The 19346-nt window shown below is 45.1% G+C and overlaps 1 protein-coding gene across 1 annotated transcript in view; it reads right to left on the reverse strand.

The window, feature by feature from the left end:
• C1H20orf194 (chromosome 1 C20orf194 homolog) overlaps positions 1–19346 on the reverse strand; it is a 794595-nt gene that overhangs the window by 512920 nt on the left and 262329 nt on the right. Inside the window, 1 exon segment of the mRNA XM_029594038.1 lies at positions 11978–12065. Coding sequence (XP_029449898.1) covers positions 11978–12065 — 88 coding nt within the window.

Raw genomic sequence — 19346 nt, forward strand, 5'->3', positions numbered from 1 at the left:
TACAGAAAGCCTAATGTGGAATATATTAGGCCTCTACTATCTTAAAGCGAGTCATGTGGCCTTTTTGTGATTTTATATTTTATGGGGGTGAGGGATGGTCAAACAGCTTCTTCCTGCTACTTTGGATTTCCACCTCAATCCACAGAGCTATAAAGTGAAGAATTTTCATACAGTAAAGGGGTATTCATACATTTAAATTATTTTGCCCCTACAAGTTATTGGTTATTTAGGTAAGCAGAAACACAGCACAGCAAGTTTGCTTACCTGTAAACATGTTTCTTTGTAGAACATATAACATAAATGGACCCATTTCTCAAAGCTCAATGAACAGCCTCATGAGCCACTCAGTCTTTGCAGAGCTCAAGCATAAGTGATGTAGTTGACTCTCCAAGTAGGCAAGCAGGTAATAAGTACAGCTAATTCATCCTGCTGTCTACAGAGAACCATGTTTTGCCATTGATAAGCGAGTGAATGAGCCATGCTGACTGGGTGCAAAGTCCTCCGGTGGTGTGGATCAAAATCTTCTCCAATAGTAGAACTTTTTGTTCTGCTCATTCATGGGAGTTCCTGTGCACGTACCTCAGTGGTCATCAACGGTTCAGTTCAGTTGTATTTTTTTCCACATTGCATGCGGACACAAATCTCTCCTCCTCAGTCACACTCTTTTCATTCGCTTTGATGTCGATAACGAAGAAGGGCCCAGGCTTCAAATATTGCTCCTACAAGCGTATTCTGTCCATCATGGACAGACATAACTACTATTATCTCTGCCTTAATCCGGAGCATGACCAGGCTTCCTGTAGGGACTGTGGATGCATGTCCCCTCGGGCCCGGAGACAAAGGGCTGAAAAGATCGCCAGGCTTTTGGGGAGAATACCTCATCACACTTGGGAAATCTACGAATCCCTCCCCTCAGCACTCTATCCAATCCTCACTGGACCCAAAGCCTCGAGCTCTGAGAGAGATCCAAAAACAGGCATCTACTAAGGACTCAATGGCTCTGCAAAAAAGGAAGAAAACTGCAAATCCCCTGAAACCAGGATAAATTTTTAAAAGCCAGTGTTTCAGCAACTCATCCAGCGCTAGAAAGGCCGACCACTTCAACGCACAGTAAACCTGCCCATCTGCCCCCGGAGCACACCAAAACGGGGCCAGTGTCTCAGGCCACCGACGCATTGCTGCACCCCGGCACGAAGCATCTGCGTCGTCCCGGGATGCAACAGCGTTGTGTGCCACACCTCTGTCCCATGCTTCACCCGCATCGTCCAGAGAAACTATGGCGTGGTCCAAAGAGAGGCCTGCAAACAATCATTCATCTGCATCAGCCCATGACACAAAGTGTCGGACGAAACACAAACATGATGCAAAAAAAATTCCGGCACCACAGGAACTCATTCCTCACGATGTCAAATTGCTTCCAATGACGCAGTCCAGATTCTTGACATGCCCAAGAGGGAATCTTGACCATCACGACCTATCATCGGGCCCAGCCTCTAGGTTGCAACACCAACAGAGGACAATGACAAGAGATACTCATAGTCCCCCTAAAGATCAGACATCCCAGGACCTAGAGGTAGTAGTGGACGTGGAACCCGTTCCACAGACTTTTCAACCCAGGCCCTTGTCCCCACGGACTAGATCCCCCTCTATTATCTCCTCAGTATCTTCTCATCACAGTCAACTGGTATACTCAGGCTTATCATGTGAGTCCAGAAGAAGACATGAAATAACAACTTCAAGAACCACTATATCCCAGGCCCAAGAAGATAGTAAAGGAGCCTCTAGTCTTTAGGCCCTTTCACTCTCCTGTCTCAGATATTTACAAAGCAGCTGTGCAGCCATGCATGGGCCACCGTTCGGTGTCTCCTCAGCATCTGCTCCCAAGATCCCCTGGACATAGCTCCACAGAGGTCATGCAGCAAATATCGTCCCATTCCATCTGGCTTTTCTGCTTCTCATCATCCCATGGACAGTCCTCAAGGTTTCACATCCCAAGCTCAGAATGTCACAGGTCACACCAAGAGTCAGTTTCTTTGCAAACCGGTCAACACTTTCCAAGACAAAGCCCAAGATGTTTGCAGTCACGCAAGGCATCCCCTGATCAGGGAGATGAGGTGGAGAGGCCAGATTCCCCTCCTCCATACCAATCACCCTCCGAAACACACCTCCCCACATGAGGACTCTACATATTCAAAATTTGTGGGAAAAATGGGAGCCTTGCTGAATGTAAAAATTTGAAAGATCCCAGACGCTCGCAAAAAGTCTTTAGGTCTTAAAGTTACTAGATGTCCTTTTGCAGCCAGTGGCTTTACCTCCTCATTCAGTGCACGAATCAGTCCTCCTTAAATCCTGGGAATCTCCTCACTCCAACTTACCAGTAGCTAGGAAGTTGGACCTAAAATACCACCTTAAAAAATCTCAGTGTTATGGCCCGGTACACCACCCACACACATCTGTAGTGGTTGAGTCGGCTATGAGGAAAGCAAGAAAGTAGAAACTCCATGCTGTCCACCCTCCGGGGAAAGATAAAGTACTAGCCAACTTTATTAAGAAGATATTTCAAAACTCAATGCTTGGCTCTTGTAGCCAACACCAATTCTATATGGTCCAGTATATATATATGAATGCTTACAACTCCTAAGGCCTTTTGTGCGCTCTGACACGGAAGAACAGATCACTCCCTCAACCTTTAATTGACCTAGAAGAAGGAATCTGTCAAAGCAAAGACTCTAAAGTTGATATTATTATCCATCTGGGAACCAATGACCTTGCTAGACACAGCATCCAAGAGGTATAGAGAGATTTCCAGTCTCTAGGAAACAGATTAGTCACATGGCGACAACCATTGCCTTTTCAGAAGTGTTACCTGCTCATGGAGAGGGGAAGAAGAGGTTAAGCCATATTGATAACGTCATTGTATGGCTCAAATTCTGGTGTAAGGAACAAAGTTTTGGATATATTGGGGGCTGGGGCTGTGCATGGAACAGTAAAAAGCTCTTTGTCAAAGATGGCTTACATCTGTCTGTGGCAGGAAAAAGGATCCTAAGAGATAAATTCAAATCCTATGTCATAAGGCATTTAAACTAGATGCCGAGGGTGGCAGAAGGAAATTAGAATGTCACCCCCCCAAATACAAAGGCAAAGTAAAAGGGTGAAATAGATAACAAAAGTCAGCTAAATAAGTCACAAAAGGAGTCCAAAAAAAAGCAGTAACCTGAACGAGAAAAGCTGGAAAGCTTAGAGCACAAATGCTCGTAGTTTAGGCAATAAAATCCCAGATCTGCAAGCCCTAATGGTGGAGGTGGACTTGGACATTGCTGCTGTCACGGAGACGTGGTTCACGGAATCTCATGATTGATATACAGCCAAACAGGGCTACAACTCGGTAAGGAAGGACAGAGGCTACAACTTGGTAAGGAAGGACAGAGAGGACAGAAAAGGGGGAGGAGTGGCTCTTTATGTCAAAAACAATATCCAAGCATCTGAGCTGCAAGGAAGATGGGGCAAAGAAGAAGCATTCTGGGCCGTCCTAAAAAAAAAAAAAAAAAGGATGGGGCATCCATTTTTATTGGAGTGGTTTACAGGCCTCCAGATCAAATGGAAAAACTTGAAAGACATCTGGGTGAAGACATCCAAAAGATGGGAAAGAAGGGAGAATTGGTGATTGTTGGAGATTTTAATCTGCTGGATGTAGACTGGAGAATCCCTTCTGCAGAATCTAACAGTAGTAGAGAGATAGTGGATGCCCTGCACAGGGCTCTATTCAAACAAATGGTAATGGATCCCATGAGAGAGGGAGCTACACTCGATTTAGTGCTAACTAATGGAGATAATGTCTCTAATGTCTGGGTGGGTGCCCACCTGAGCATCAGTGATCAAACAGTATTTTTCATATCACAAATAGGATACGGAGAAGTCGCACAAAGACCCGAGTTTTGCAGTTCAAAAACACAGATTTGTTGAAATAGGGTAGAAGGCTGGGAGAAAATGAGAGATGTGGAACAACAGTGGGTCAAACTAAAAGGAGCAATTACCAAGACAACTAATCTATATGTGAGAAAAGTAAAGAAAAGCAAGAGAAAAATGAAACCTATCTGGTTCTCAAAGGAGGTGGCTGATAAAATAACAGCTAAAAGAACAGCGTTTAAGAAATATAAAGGATCACAAAGGGAGGATCACAAGGAAGAATATCTGGTGGAACTGAGGGAGACGAAGAAAGTAATCCAGAAAGCAAAAAGTCAAGGGGAAGAAAGGATTGCTAAAGAGGTAAAGCGAGGTGACAAAACATTTTTCAGATACATCAGAGAAAGGAGAAAAGTCCAAAGTGATTGTTAGCGTTCGTGATAGATGTGGGTGGATCCTTGGGCCAGTGGCAGATGACTACACCCCCGGGGGAAGATCCCGAGAGGGACCACAGGTCAGGCTCAGAGTTTGGAGACAGACACACACGAGTTCTTTTATTAAACAGTATATGGAACCACCAGAGGTGGCGGTAGTGAGTTGGAAGTGCCTGGCTGGCCTGTAGTCCCTCAGATACTGGAACAGCGATCCTGGATAAGTGAGCTGTAGAGAAACTGAATATAGTGAGTAGGCAGAGTATGCAGAGTTCAGGAACAGAACCTTGATGGTAACACTCACACAATAGTCTCTTAGAAGCAGCCCAGGAGCTGGAATGAAGTAGGTCCTCGAGGAGCAAGTACCTGGTTCCAGGGAATGCTCTGAGAGAACGATGGTAACTCACTGGTGTTGTAGGCAGCGATGACTTCCTGGCAGAAGTGGTATTCAGTAACAAGTCCGGGAATGAGGGCCCTCAAGGAGCGAGTACCCCTGGGAAGTCCGAGGAGGTAGAGTAGCAAGGTATGCGGAGAGCGAATCCCATCTGCCGATACCTGGAGGAAAGCCCTTGCTAACTCCATTCGTTAGCGAGTTCAGAGGCCTTAAATATCCGGTGAGGATGACGTCACCTCAGGGGGATGCCCTTGAGGTTCGCGCCACTGCTGGTACTTGAGTCGAGGCCGAGCCGCGCGCCCTTAGGCTGTTGGGAAACATGGCTGTGTGCAGCGTCCAGTCGGTCCGGGGACGCCGGAGGGGAACAGCAAGACGCCGCAGCAGCCAAACTTCCAACAGGCAAGGAGGGAGACGCCAAAGAGGTAAGGTGGGCGTAGTGGAGACGTCGGGCAGCAACGGTCGCAACAGTGATATAGTGAAACTGAAAGGAGAAAAAGCAAAATTGCTTACCTTGTAATAGGTGTTATCACAGGACAGGACTGAGCCCTAGTTCGGGAATACTTTCTGTCAAAGTTTCTAGAAACTTTTGACTGACCCTGTGAGGCCACTGAGCATGCCCAGCATGCCATGATACTCTCTGCCACAGGGGTCTCTCTCCAGTCTTGTATGTAGCAATAAGCTTTAGCCAAAATAAAATAATAAAATATAACATACCCAACTCCGTGGGGTGGCGGGTGGGTTTCGTGAGGACTACATTCTGCTGTCCTGGGATAACACCTATTACAAGGTAAGCAATTTTGCTTTATCCCAGGTCAAGCAGGAAGCTAGTCCTCACATATGGGTGAATAGCAAGCTAGAGGCTGAGTCATTTTGTAGTGAAGCAACAGTGAAGTATTGTTGTTGAAAATGAGTCAACCGAAGATCACAGCAGAATGGATGTAGAAGGAGTTGGAGTTACACTGGAAATAAGTTCTTTAAGACAGATTGTCCATAGGCTGAATCTTGTCGTCCTTCTTTGTCCAGACAGTAATGAGCTGCAAAGGTGTGAAGCGATCTCCGTGTTGCTGCTTTACATATGTCAATGATTAGCACTGAACGATAGTGTGCTACTGAGGTTGACATTGCTCTTACTGAATGTGCCTTTACTCGCCCTTGGAGAGGAAGGCCTGCTTTTTCATAAGAAAACTGTATGCAATCTGCTAGCCAATTGGATAGAGTATGTTTACCCACTGCTTTCCCTGGTTTGTTTGGATCATAAGAAACAAAAAGTTGATTTGATTTCCTGTGGACTGCAGTGCGGTTTAGATAAAAGGATAGAGCACGTTTACAGTCCAAGGTATGAAGGGGCCTGTTCTCCTCGGTGAGAATGGGGCCTTGGGAAGAATGTGGGTAAGACTATGGATTGGTTCAAGTGGAATTCCGTAACTACCTTGGGAAGGAATTTTGGATGTGTGCGGAGAACCACCCTATCATGTAGGAATTTTGTGTAGGGTGCGTACATCACAAGTGCTTGTAACTCACTAACTCTTCCAGCTGATGTAATGGCTATGAGAAAGATAGTCTTCCATGTAAGAAATTTAAGATCACAGGAATCTATGGGTTCAAAAGGAGAACGCATGAGTCTTGTTAATACCAAATTCAGGTCCCATTCTGTGATTGGTGGCCGAATTGGTGGTTTAAGCTGAGCTAAACCTCTCATAAACCTGCTGACAAGAGGTTGTGTGGAGACTGGTGCATCTCCCATCTTGTTATGGTAAGCTGAGATTGCACTTAAATGTACTCTTACAGATGAAGTCTGGAGACCAGATTCTGAAAGATGGTATAAATAGTCCAGTAGAGAAGTAATGGTTCAAGTAAAAGGATCAATATTCTTTTGCCTGCACCAGAAAGTGAACCTTTTCCATTTTGAAGAATAGTTCTTTCATGTGAAAGGTTTACGTGAAGCTATAAGCACTTGAGATACATTGGTTGAAAGATTGAGTGGTTGTAAGATCAAGCTTTCAACATCCATGCTGTCAGGGATAGGGATTGAAGTTTGGGATGGCACAACCGACCCTGATCCTGAGTTATGAGAGTGGAAGCTACTCCCAGACGAATTGGATCCCTGACTGAAAGGTCTAGAAGTGTGGGAAACCATACTTGTCGAGGCAAATATGGGGCTATGAGGATCATGGTCCCCTTGTCCTGTTGTAGCTTCACTAGAGTTTTGGTTATGAGCGGTATTGGAGGATACACGTATAGTAGGCCTGGATTCCAAGGGCGAGCAAAGGTGTCCTTGGCTAGCTGGTTCTTCTGTTTGTGTAGAGAACAAAAATTGTCCACTTTGTGATTCAGATGTGACGCAAAGAAGTCTATCGTTTGTTGTCCCCACTGTTGAAATATCCTGGTCGCTACTGAGGGATCCAGGGACCACTCGTGTGGTTGGAACTGACAACTGAGTCGATCTGCCCCTACATTGTGAATGCCTGCCAGATAAGTGGCTTGGAGTAACTGAGTGGTTCAGGGCCCAAGCCCAAATCTGTGCAGCCTCTTGACAAAGGAGATACGATCCCGTACCTCCTTGTTTGTTGATGTACCACATGGCTATTGTGTTGTCCGTTTGGATGAGAACAGTTTTGTGTGAAAGGCAGTCCTTGAACGCATGCAGCGCATAACGTACAGCTCGAAGCTCCAGTAAATTGATTTGAAATGTTGCTTCGAGTTTTGTCCAAGTTCCTTGAGTTTGGAGGTTGTCTATGTGAGCTCCCCAACCCAAGGTGGATGCATCTGTAGTTAAAGTTATCTGTGGGACTGGTCGTTGGAAGGGTAGGCCCTTGCGCAAGTTGTCCTTGTTCGCCCACCATAGTAGAGATGAACGTAGCTGGTGGGTGACTTGGATTGGAGAATGTAGTGGTTGAATGGCTTGGATCCATTGAGTTACTCTCATGGCTAATCGTGCCATAGGAGTGACCTGAACCATGGAAGCCATGTGGCCTAGTAAGGTTAGAAACTGATGAGCTGTTGCTTGTTTCTTTGAGCAAAGCAAGCTTGCCAACAGGGATAATGTCTCTGCTCGATCCTTGGGTAGAAAGGCTCTAGATAGGATAGTGTCCAAGTCTGCACCTATGAATTGAAGTAGGTGTGATGGAGTAAGGTGGGATTTTTGATAATTGATGAGAAAACCCATGGAATGAAGTAGGGAAATGGTTCAACAGAGAGGTGAGAGCTCCCTCTTGAGAGTGACTTCTGATGAGCCAGTCGTCTAGATATGGAAAGACATGCACACTTTGCTTGCGTAAATGTGCTGCTATTACTGCTAGGCATTTTGTGAATACTCTGGGAGCAGAAGCAAGTTCGAATGGCAGTACTCTGTACTAGAAATGTTGATGACCCACCATGAAGCGCAGATACTTGCAGTGAGGAGGAAATATTGGAATGTGCGCATAAGCGTCTTGAAGATCCAGAGAACAAAGCCAATCTCCTGTTTGGAGAAGTGTGAGCATGGTGCCTAGAGAAACCATCCTGAACTTTTCTTTTTTCAGAAATTTGTTGAGATTTCTGAGGTCTAGGATGGGACGTAGGCCTCCGGTTTTCTTTGGAATGAGGAAATAACGGGAATAGAATCCTCTGCCCTGCTGACACCTGGGCACCGGCTCTACAGACCTGGCTTTCAGAAGGGTGGATAATTCCATTTGAAGTTTAAGGATGTGATTTTCGCTGAGACGAGTGTGATTCGGTGGAAAATCTGTGGGAATTGAGAGGAAATTGAGTTTGTATCCTCGGTGTATTATTGAGAGGACCCATTGGTCCGATGTTATTGAGGTCCAATTCGTGTAAAAGTTGGACAGTCTGCCTCCTACTGGTAATGCTGAGTGAGGATTGGCAGATAGGCTTTGTTCTCTGGATGTGTTTTCAAAATCCAGTAGCAGGGCCAGTTTGAGGAGCTGGTTGGGCCCTAGCTGTTCTCCGTTGCCTCTGTTGTGGTCTCTGTTGGGATCTAGGAGGTCTCGGTCTAGATGCAGGGGGATCATATCTGCGTTGCCTGTAGAAAGGACGCCTGATGTCTCTTCGTGGGGCCCTGCGTGCAGTATGCATGGAAGAGTCATGCGGAAGGGAGGATAACTGTCCCAAAGTTTCCATGTGTTCCCGTAACTGGGAAACTGCATCCTGCACCTTGGAACCAAATAAATTATCCCCAAGGCAAGGAAGATCGACCAGTTTATCCTGCACCTCTGGTCTTAGATCAGAGGCCTTGAGCCAGGCCCACCTTCTGGCACTAATGCCTGATGCAGCAACTCATAAAGCCGTCTCATAGCCATCATAGGCGGCTCTGACCTCATGTTTGCCGGCATCTAACCCCTTGTTGATAATGCTTTGTACAGCTTCCTGATATTGTGTGGGCAGTGACGGCACAAACTCTTCTGTTTCCAGAGGTTCCTCTGGTACTGAGTCATGTATAAGTGGTATGCTGAAATTCTAGAATTTAGCATTGCTCCTTGAAATACCTTGCGGCCCATTTGGTCCAGGAATCGATTGTCTTTCCCTGGAGGTGTTGATGAATGGGCCCTTGTTCTTCTAGATTTCTTCTGAGCCGATTTCACTACCACTGAGTGGTGTGGCAACTGTGTCTTTTGATATCCTGCTGTGGATTGTACCAGGTAAGTTGTGTCTACCCTTTTATTCACCGCAGGAACCGTGCAGGGATGCTCCCAGAGAAGTTGCTGTAGTTGCAAGAGGACTTCATGAATAGGAATTGCAACTGTATGTTTAGGGGGATCTACAAATTGGAGGACTTCCAAATTGTTTTGTCTGGCGTCCTGTTCAGCTTGCAACTTGAAAGGGATGGAATCCGCCATTTCCTGCACAAAGATTGGGAAAGAAAAGTCCTCTGGAGGTGATTGTTTCCTGGAATGAGGTGGGGACGGATCAGACATAAATGCTTCAGATGAGGGATCTGAATCTGTGTCAGACCAAGTATCCTATTCTGTAGGTTGGTGTTGACGAGGTGTGATCCTACTAGGGGGAGGTACACCAGAGGGTCCTGGTAAAGGGTCATCAGATGTAACGTCCTCTACCTGCTCTTCTACTGGGTTAGATGGCAGGGAGGCCAGTAAGTCATGGTACCTCTTGGTAATGATACCATGCAATACTGATTCATCAGACCTTGGAAGCTCAGAGAATGTTGGTGGACGTTGAGTGATCGAGGATTGCAACTTAGTCGATGACTTCGGTCTAGATACCATTGTTTTCTTAGCCGGAAGTATGGTGGGTGCCATAGTGTACACGGGTATCTGTTGTGGAACCGATAGAATTGTCGATGTCGAAAGAAAAGAAAACATCGATACTGGAGTTGAAATTGAAGTTTTTGGAAGTTCCAAGGAACTTGTCATTGATGGTAATTGTACCGATGACATGGCCGAAGACAGCATCGGAATGGTTTGCGGCATCGGTGTTATCGATGGCATCGGCATGACCGCCGGCATCAGCATGAGGGCCGGCATCGGCCATGTCGCTGGAACTTGCGCCTGTAAGGCCTCCATTACCATCTGCTTAATAAGAACAGCTAAGTCCTGAGTAGTCGATGGTAACTGTGATGTCGATTAGGGTGTCTATGTCGATGGTGTAGATGATGGCACCGTAGACACAGAGGTTAGCGGAGCATCGGTGGATTTATGCCGATTTGCAAACGGATCTCCCGGGGGGGGGGGGGAAGCAACGGGGACGCCGAGGATCTACGATGCCGATGTTTATGTTTAGGCCTTGGTTCCGAGACTGACCTGGTCGATGCTGCCGATGGAGTCGGCGATGAAGCATCTCCGGATCCTTCGAGGTGTCTTTTTTTTAAGCAAGAGTTTCTTTGCGACTCCTGTTGGAGATGACTTCGAAGTAGATGTAACAAGCTGGAGATGGAAAAGATGAGCCATCTTTTCCTGTCTAAGCTTTCGACCTTTCGGGGTCATCTCCTGGCATTGTTGGCATGATGAAACATCATGCTTTTCTCCTAAACAGATCACACATTCAAGATGTGGATCTGTTACCGACATGGTTCGGTTACAGGCCGGGCATGTTTTGAAGCCCGAAGCCATGTTTGTATCGATAGCCGCCGATGAAGAAATTTTGTGAAGGAAAAGTAATGAAAAAGCGAAAATTCGCTATCAGTTTTGTCACCGACCAGTGAGAAATGAGAAGTGAGACCCGCAATGGGGAAAATATGAGAAAAATCGCTGACTTTTTTAGTCAAAAGGTGAGAAAAACTCACAGGGCTCCTGTCACCGCGATGCTGAGAGCAGCGCGGAAAAACGAAGACTGGAGTGAGACCCCTGTGGCAGAGAATATCATGGCATGCTGGGCATGCTCAGTAGCCTCAGGCTGCCAGTCAAAAGTTTCTAGAAACTTTGACAGAAGTTTTTCCCGCGATAGGGCTCCATCAGTGACGTCACCCATATGTGAGGACTAGCATCCTGCTTGTCCTGGGATAAAGTAATATATTTAAATGGCTGGCACAGAAAAAGGAGGCACTAGGGCTAAGTATATGCCCCTAGCACCTCCTCAGCAGCGTGTGCCCAAGAGAGGTGGCTGTTGTCGTGGGTTAGGAAAATGGATGCTCAATTTTATGAGCATCTGTTTTCCTATCCTGTGCACAGCCATCAGTTAGCAAAACGGACACTCGCTAATTGAGAATCCATTTTCCTAACCTGACTACTGGCGACTTTTTTTTTTCTTACTCTTTTTCTGTTCCTCTGAATTGATATCGTCACAATATTAAGTCAGAGGAAACAAAAAAAGAAAAAAAGCAGTATTTTCTGCTTTTTTGTTAACTTTAGGGGTTCCTCAAGAATTAACGCAGGCTCAGAGGCAGGCGTTAATTTTTGAGAGTACAAATGTGCACATCAGGTGCAATTTTTTTTTTGTGTCAGGGGCAATAGCTAATAGCCTCATCAACATGAATTTACATGTGATGAGCGCTATTAGGTACACGCTGGTTAGATCAGGAATTTGGACGAGCTGATCCTCTTATTGCATAAGGGGTTTTGAACACGCGTCCATAACCCCAGTCCAAGCACGTGTTAAGCAGTGGTCTCGGCCGGGAGCACTGTATTGCATCGGTCTGATTTCTCTTTAGATGCCAAAAGGCCATATAGTTTACTCTCAATAAAACAAGAATTACCTGGAACAAACCTAGAGTTTGCAAGAACTTACTAAATTAAAACTCTCTAAAAATACTATTTTTCTAAGATAGATTCTAGTCAGGATGTAAAATTCTCTTTACCTTAGTTGCACTGGAAGTTTTAACATAGCTTTCGATGGCAGCCAGAACAGCAGCTATGACCGCAGTGTACATCTGGGCTAATATCCTACTTAAAAAGAAAATTTAAGTCAATTATTCAATCACACCTTTTATAGATTAAAAAAACAGTAAAGGATCAAAATATGCAAGACTTAGCACTTCCAGCCTCATGCAAATCAATCCCCTCATTACCATGTCAAATCAGTTTCTACATTGTTCAGTTGGTACCCAATGATTGCACAGCAGCTCCCACTCAATGCTATGTCTGTACCTAGCAGTTTTGCATTGCCAACATATACCACAAATTCTTCCCAGGGAACATACTCCCTGGCTTAGCACCAGGAAACCAACTCCTGACCTTATAACCTTCTAGAACTTTTTTTCATCTCTCTTTAGTAAAAGATCAGAACATACTCTGAGCTAACCCAAGTGTGAATCAGTTTGCACTGGTGTCAGTACAGCAGGGCTTCCTCATTTTCACACTTGAAAATTCACATGATCCCAGAGGACAACCAAAATAAATTAGCAAGGATGTGTACACCCTTCAATCACTCCTTCTCATCCTCTCCACAAGACATCTTATTAACATCTGCCCTCCAACAGACACCCTTTCTCAACATCAAATCCCTCCATATGACCCCCTTTCTCAACATCTACCTTCTCCAGAGGACCTTTAGCCTCCTCCTCTCCAACAGACTCCCTCTCTCAATTTTTGCTCCTCTCATCCCCCCCCCCCCAGTCCATCCACTTTCTCATTCCCTCGAGCACCCAACTGATAATCACTGCCTCACCCCCATCCCCCACTCACTATCATCCCCATCCCCCTCACCTCCCAGCCTCCCCACTTCCCATCTGACATACCACCCCAGCTCCTTTTACATACCCTAGCTGATCTTCTGTTATTTCACTTTCTCACCCTCCACTGCCCAGACCTCTCCATCATTTACAAACCTCAAATTCCTCTTTTCAAACAGCCCTTCCTACAAACATCTCCTTGGCCATAATCAACAACGATATCTTTTTTTAGGGCCCTGGGCCAAAGGAGGATATCAACTGGTGGGAAGTGAGGGCAGGCTGATGACAAGCAAAACTTTTCTCCTGGTTAAGCTCCGTGGAGGATGAAGAGATAGGAGCAATGGCAATCTCTACCAGCCCATGAACACTCAGCTCTCCCCTTCCCTTCACGGTTGGTCCCAAACCTGACTGATCTGCAAGTGGAAGTAGCATTGGTACTGAAAGTCAGCGCAAGGCCTGTGAGCCAGTGCTAGTTCACAGGCACTAGAGGTCACAATCACTCCTCATGCAGACCTGTTAACACAGAAACTCATACAAGGTTAGTGCCACTGCAAGGCCTGTGAGTATGTGCTGGCTCACAGGCCCATGCCGACTTCTACTATTAATGCTGCTTTTGGTGCCTGAAAAATGCTGCCATTTGAGGCACTTGTAATCCCAGCTGAAGGTTTTGCGATCCACAGTTTGGGAAGACCTGCAGTACAGGAATGATGTATTCTTCAGTAATGTCAATCTAACTTAGAACACCTGTTTGGCAAAAGCATTGCATGGGACCAAGACAGCTTGGCTTAAAACCAAGAAAGCAACTGAAGAGAGACAATTACAGTACACTGCTGCAAAAAAACAAAAACAAAAAAACAAACAAAACAAGGCCAACAAGATCATGCTATATATCACTACACTGTAAAATGGAATATCTCAAGACATCTGGGAAGTCTAATGGATTTTAAATGTTTATTTTTCACCTAACTGTGCCTGTACTCAAACACAGCTTCATTACCCTCTGAAAAATAATTTGAATAGGAGGTGGGATTCTATGGGCAAAATTCCCCTCAGGGATATTTTTGCATCTACTCTCTTCAAAGTTTATGTTTTATAATCTGTAGTGGGAAGCATAATATAGAAAGCAAGAAATGCCACTGCATAATAGGATTATTTTCATTAGAATATTAATGGAAAATCACCCCATAATATAAAAAGGTCAACTCTGTCCCAAGTTTACTAATTCTATCAGGAGACTGCAAGCAAACAAGAGGTAGTATCAGAACTGAAACCGTTTTACCTAATGCTAAAAATGGTATCTTTGGAAGGATTCCATTTCTCTTCTAAAAAGTACAACAAATCCAATTTAATAAAGGAAAACCAAACAAGCTTTACTTAGATTCTGTTTGGAATCTATAGGAAAGAAAATAGAAACCGGTGTCTGCTGTATTCTAGGGAGAAACTTCATTTCGAAATAATTTTAAAATAGGCTAAACACCCAAATGAGATCAGTTTTAACAGTCAAAATATTGTACGTAAATACAGATTTAAATATTTCAATAATTTAATATTTCCCATCTAAATCAATGAATAATGGAGATCAGCTTACTGGTTAAGAAACAATATTGCAAAGCGTGCAGGGAGATGGAAGAAAACGTCCTCTCTCATATCTAACATCTTAGCCATAAAACTAAGTGACTGAAGAAGAATTTCTTTTCTCTGCTAATGCTATGGCTAGTTTCTAGCAAGGCTGGACCATGCAGGGCACAGTGTTGCCTACAGGATTAGCAGACCTACAACAATTTTCTAAAATGTTTCCATGACGCCTCCTTTATCCATTAGTCTGAGCAATCCATCATCAAAACTATAGGCATAAGAATACTAAGAAAGAAAAAGTAAGTTTGCTTTCTGTAAACAGTGTTTTCTATAGAGAGCAGGATGAATAATGTATTATCGGTGATAGAATTCACCAGGCAGCACAGTCTCTCTGAGCTAGTGGAGCTCTGAGCTCTACTGAGCATGTGAGAGAGTTCCCGCATGGGTGTTGCCTTAGTTTCTCCTCAGTCTATTTCAAAGCCAAGACAGGGACAGTCTGTTGTCCAGGGAGGAGGTCTGGCATCTCATGGTTAATTCATCCTATCTATGGAAAACAAACTTGTTTTCCGTTAATAAGCAGGGCTATATTAGACCTGATCTACGGGGAGTCCCGAGCCAAGGGTTACAGTGTCTATTTTTTTTTTTTTTTTTTGAGCAACATGGACTTCACCATGGAAATCAGACTATTTACATATCATGTGGTGCAAGACTGCCTGACCCACCGCACTCTGAGGAAACTAAGGCACCTGAGCACTAAGTGTAAGTGAATGTATGCACCGATGACCACGTAGCTACTTTAAATATGCCTTCGATTGGAACCTCTCTGAGGTGTGCAATGGAGAAAGCTGTTGCTCGAACCTGGTGAGCCCTGATTAGGTTAGGATAGGAAGGAACAGTACAGAGCTGTATCGCTCTTGGAGTCACCCGAAGTAACGGCTCCTGCAAGACAAGGCTTGCATCTCAGAAATTTGACGTGCAGAACATATAGCCACCAGGAACACAGTCTTCAAGGTCAACAATCGTAAGGAAAGGCTATGCAGTGGTCAAAACGTAGGGCCCACCAAAAAATCTAGCACCAAATGAAGACTCCACAATGGAACCGGTAACCTCAAGGAGGTCTAAGATGCTTCACTCCCTTCAAAAAATGGGAAGAGACAACAGTAACCCCCATTCACCAGGCCTCTGAAATAAGCAAGAGCCGCAACCTGCACCTTCAAGGAATTATGGGCCAATCCTTTATTCAATGTATCATACAAAAAATCCAGAATGAGATGGATCTTAAATGAACAAGGAAGAACACCTTGCTCCTCACACCAGGCCTCAAAAACTCTCCAAACCCTCATATAAGCCAAGGAAGTGGAAGTGGAGAACTTGTGAGTGTAGAGTAAATTGGCAATCACAGCAGAGTAATAACCATGCTTTAACAGGCGACCCCTCTCAAGGGCCAAACTGTGAAACAGAATTGAGTCATATCCTCATGAAGAACCAGTCCCTGCTGCAAAAGATCAACGTGCGGTGGAAGACGAAGAGGGACCTTCACCAGGAGTCGTCGCAAATCCGCATACCACAGATGCCTGGGCCAGTCTGGTGCCACCAGGAGTACTAGCCCCCTGTGGCCTTTGATCTTGAAAATGATCCTGCCCAGCAAGGATCACAGAAGAAAGAATAAAGCAATCTGTCTTCCAGCCAGACCTGTACGAGAGTGTCTATTCCCAGGTTCCACGGATCTCTTCTGTCACTGTAGAATCAAGGAACCTTTGCATTTCGAGAAGTCGCCAGCAGGTCTAGTAACAGAAGGCTCCAGAGATCCACAATCAGCTGAAATGCCTCAGCTGACACGCACTCTCATGGGTCCCGACTCTCCCTGCTGAGAAAGTCTGCTTTTACATTGTCTTTTCCTGCAATGTGAGAGGTCAAGATCATCTGCAGATGGCCTTCCACCCTTAACATCAGCTGGTCTATTTCCTGCAACACTTCCTGGCTATGGATTCCTCCCTGGCGACTGATATAGGCCACCGTCACGTTCTCAGACATCACACGAACCGCTTGATCCCGCAACCTGTGTCTGAACTGCAAGCATGCCAGCCATACCACCCCGGCCTTCAAGCAAATGATGTTCCAGCGAGACTCTTTGGCACTCTAGCGCCCCTGGACTGTCAACTCCAGACAGTGAGTCTCCCAACCATAGAGACTCACATCTGTCGTGAGTACCAACCAGGTTGGAGAGGACAAGGGAACTCTCTTTCTCTGATGACCCTCCTGCAACCGCCACTGGAAGCGGGAGCAGATTTCCATCAGCAAGTGGAGCCAAACCACATAATCCTGAGACTGCATAAGAACATGCCATTCTGGGTCAGACCAAGGGTCCATCAAGCCCCGCATCCTGTTTCCAACAGTGGCCAATCCAGGCCATAAGAACCTGGCAAGTACCCAAAAGCAAAATTGCTTACCTTGTAATAGGTGTTATCCCAGGACAATAGGATGTAGTCCTCACATATGGGTGATGTCACTGATGGAGCCCTAGGCAGGAAAACTTCTGTCAAAGTTTCTGTAAAGCTTTGACTGGCACCCAGAGAGCCTACTGAGCATGCTCAGCATGCTATGATATTCTCTGCCACAGGTGGCTCTCTTCAGTCTCGTATGTAACATTAAGCTTTAGCAAAAAGTAAAATAATAAAATGTAAAACACCCAACTCCGTGGGGCAGGCAGGTGGGTTTTGTGAGGACTACATTCTGCTGTCCTGGGATAACACCTATTACAAGGTAAGCAATTTTGTTTATCCCAGGACAAGCAGGATGCTAGTCCTCACATATGAGTGATTAGCAAGCTAAAGGCCGAGTCATTTTGTAGTGAAGCAACAGGAAGAATTGTTGTCGAAATGAATCAGCCTAGATCACAGCAAGTTGGATGTGGAAGGAGTTGGGTTTAAAATGGAAACAAGTTTTTTAAGACAGATTGTCCGTAGGCAGAATCTGGTCTTCCCTGTTTGTCCAGACAGTAATGAGCTGCAAAGGTGTGAAGAGAACTCCATGCTGCTGCTTTACATATGTCAAGGATTGGCACTGAACGATAGTGTGCTACTGAGGTTGACATTGCTCTTACTGAGTGTGCTTTTACTCGCCCTTGGAGAGGAAGGCCTGCTTTTTCATAGCAAAACTGAATGCAATCTGCTAGCCAGTTGGATAAAGTTTGCTTACCCACTGCTTTCCCTGGTTTGTTTGGATCATAAGAAACAAAAAGTTGAGTGGATTTCGTGCGGACTGCAGTGCGATTTATGTAAAATGCTAAAGCACGCTTGCAGTCTAAAGTGTGTAAGGCTGTTTCTCCTGGGTGGGAGTGAGGTCTTGGAAAGAATGTGGGTAAAACTATGGATTGATTCAAGTGGAATTCCGTAACTACCTTAGGGAGGAATTTTGGATGTGTACGAAGAACCACTCTGTCATGTAGGAACTATGTATAGGGTGCATACGTGACAAGTGCTTGTAACTCACTCACTGATGTAATAGCTATGAGGAAGATAGTCTTCCATGTAAGGAATTTGATATCACAGGAATCAATGGGTTCGAAAGGAGAACACATGAGTCTTGTTAATACCAGGTTCAGGTCCCATTCTGTGACTGGTGGCCAAATTGATGGTTTTAGATGCATCAAGTCTCTCAGGAACTGAGTGACGAGAGGTTGCGCAGATATAGGTGCATCTCCTATCTTGTTACGGTAAGCTGAGATTGCACTTAAATGTACTCTAACATATGAAGTCTGAAGACCAGAGTCTGAAAGATGACATAAATAGTCTAATAGAGAAGCTGTGGGGCAGGTGAAAGGATCAATTATCTTTTGCCTACACCAGAAAGTAAACCTTTTCCACTTTGACGAATAGTTCCTTTGTGTGGAAGGTTTGCGTGAAGCTAGAAGCACTTGAGATACGTTGGATGAAAGATTGAGTGGTTGTAAAATCAAGCTTTCAACATCCATGCTGTCAGGGAGAGAGATTGAAGGTTGGGATGGCGTAACCGACCCTGATCCTGAGTTATGAGAGTGGGAGCAGCACCCAGGCGAATTGGATCCCTGATTGAGAGGTCTAGAAGTGTGGGAAACCATACTTGCCGAGGCCAATACGGGGCTATGAGTATCATGGACCCCTTGTCCTGTTGTAGTTTTACAAGTGTTTTGGTTATGAGCGGTATTGGAGGATACGCGTATAGTAGGCCTGAATTCCAAGGGTAAGCAAAGGCGTCCTTGGCTGGCTAGTTCTTTTGGTTGTGTAGAGAACAGAAGTTGTCTACTTTGTGATTGAGGTGTGACTGAGAGCTTAGTCGGCAGTTGAAAAGCCACCAGGCGCCGGCGAGTGGGGAGGCCACCTTCCATCCTTGGGCCCCTGCAAGAAATTAACACCAACATGAAAAAAAAGAAGGGAACTGAACATCAGGAGGTGAAGGGAAATAGTGAGATGTGAGACTGAGAGGAACCCGATCGGGAGACCATGCCCCCCCGACGTCAGTGAGAGCTTCGTCGGCAGTTGAAAAGCGCTTCACCACCAGGCGCCGCACTCCGTGCGTCACGCGCCGAAGGGGCGCGACAAAGGGGTTCTCCCCTTTGTCGCGCCGATTTCGTGCAACCCTTTGTGCTTCATTTAAAATTCTTTCATTTATTTTTTTCTGTTAATTAACCTTTTTTTTTTTCCAAGTTCTTACCTTTATGGCTTGTTAACAATTTTAGTTATAAATGTTCATTGTATTAGACTATGGAAATATATTTCCTGCATTTTCTGTTTTAATGTAAACCGGTATGATTTGCATTTGATGTAAGAATGTCGGTATATAAAAATTAAAAATAAATAAATAAATAAATAAAATAGTGTCGGTTGACCCCAGCGTTGAAATATCCTGGACGCTACTGAGGGATCCAGGGACCACTCGTGTGGTTGGAACTGTCGACTGAGTCGATCTGCTACTACATTGTGAATGCCTGGTAGATAAGTGG

Source organism: Rhinatrema bivittatum, chromosome 1, assembly GCF_901001135.1.
Source record: "Rhinatrema bivittatum chromosome 1, aRhiBiv1.1, whole genome shotgun sequence".
NCBI classification, from domain to species: Eukaryota; Metazoa; Chordata; class Amphibia; order Gymnophiona; family Rhinatrematidae; genus Rhinatrema; species Rhinatrema bivittatum.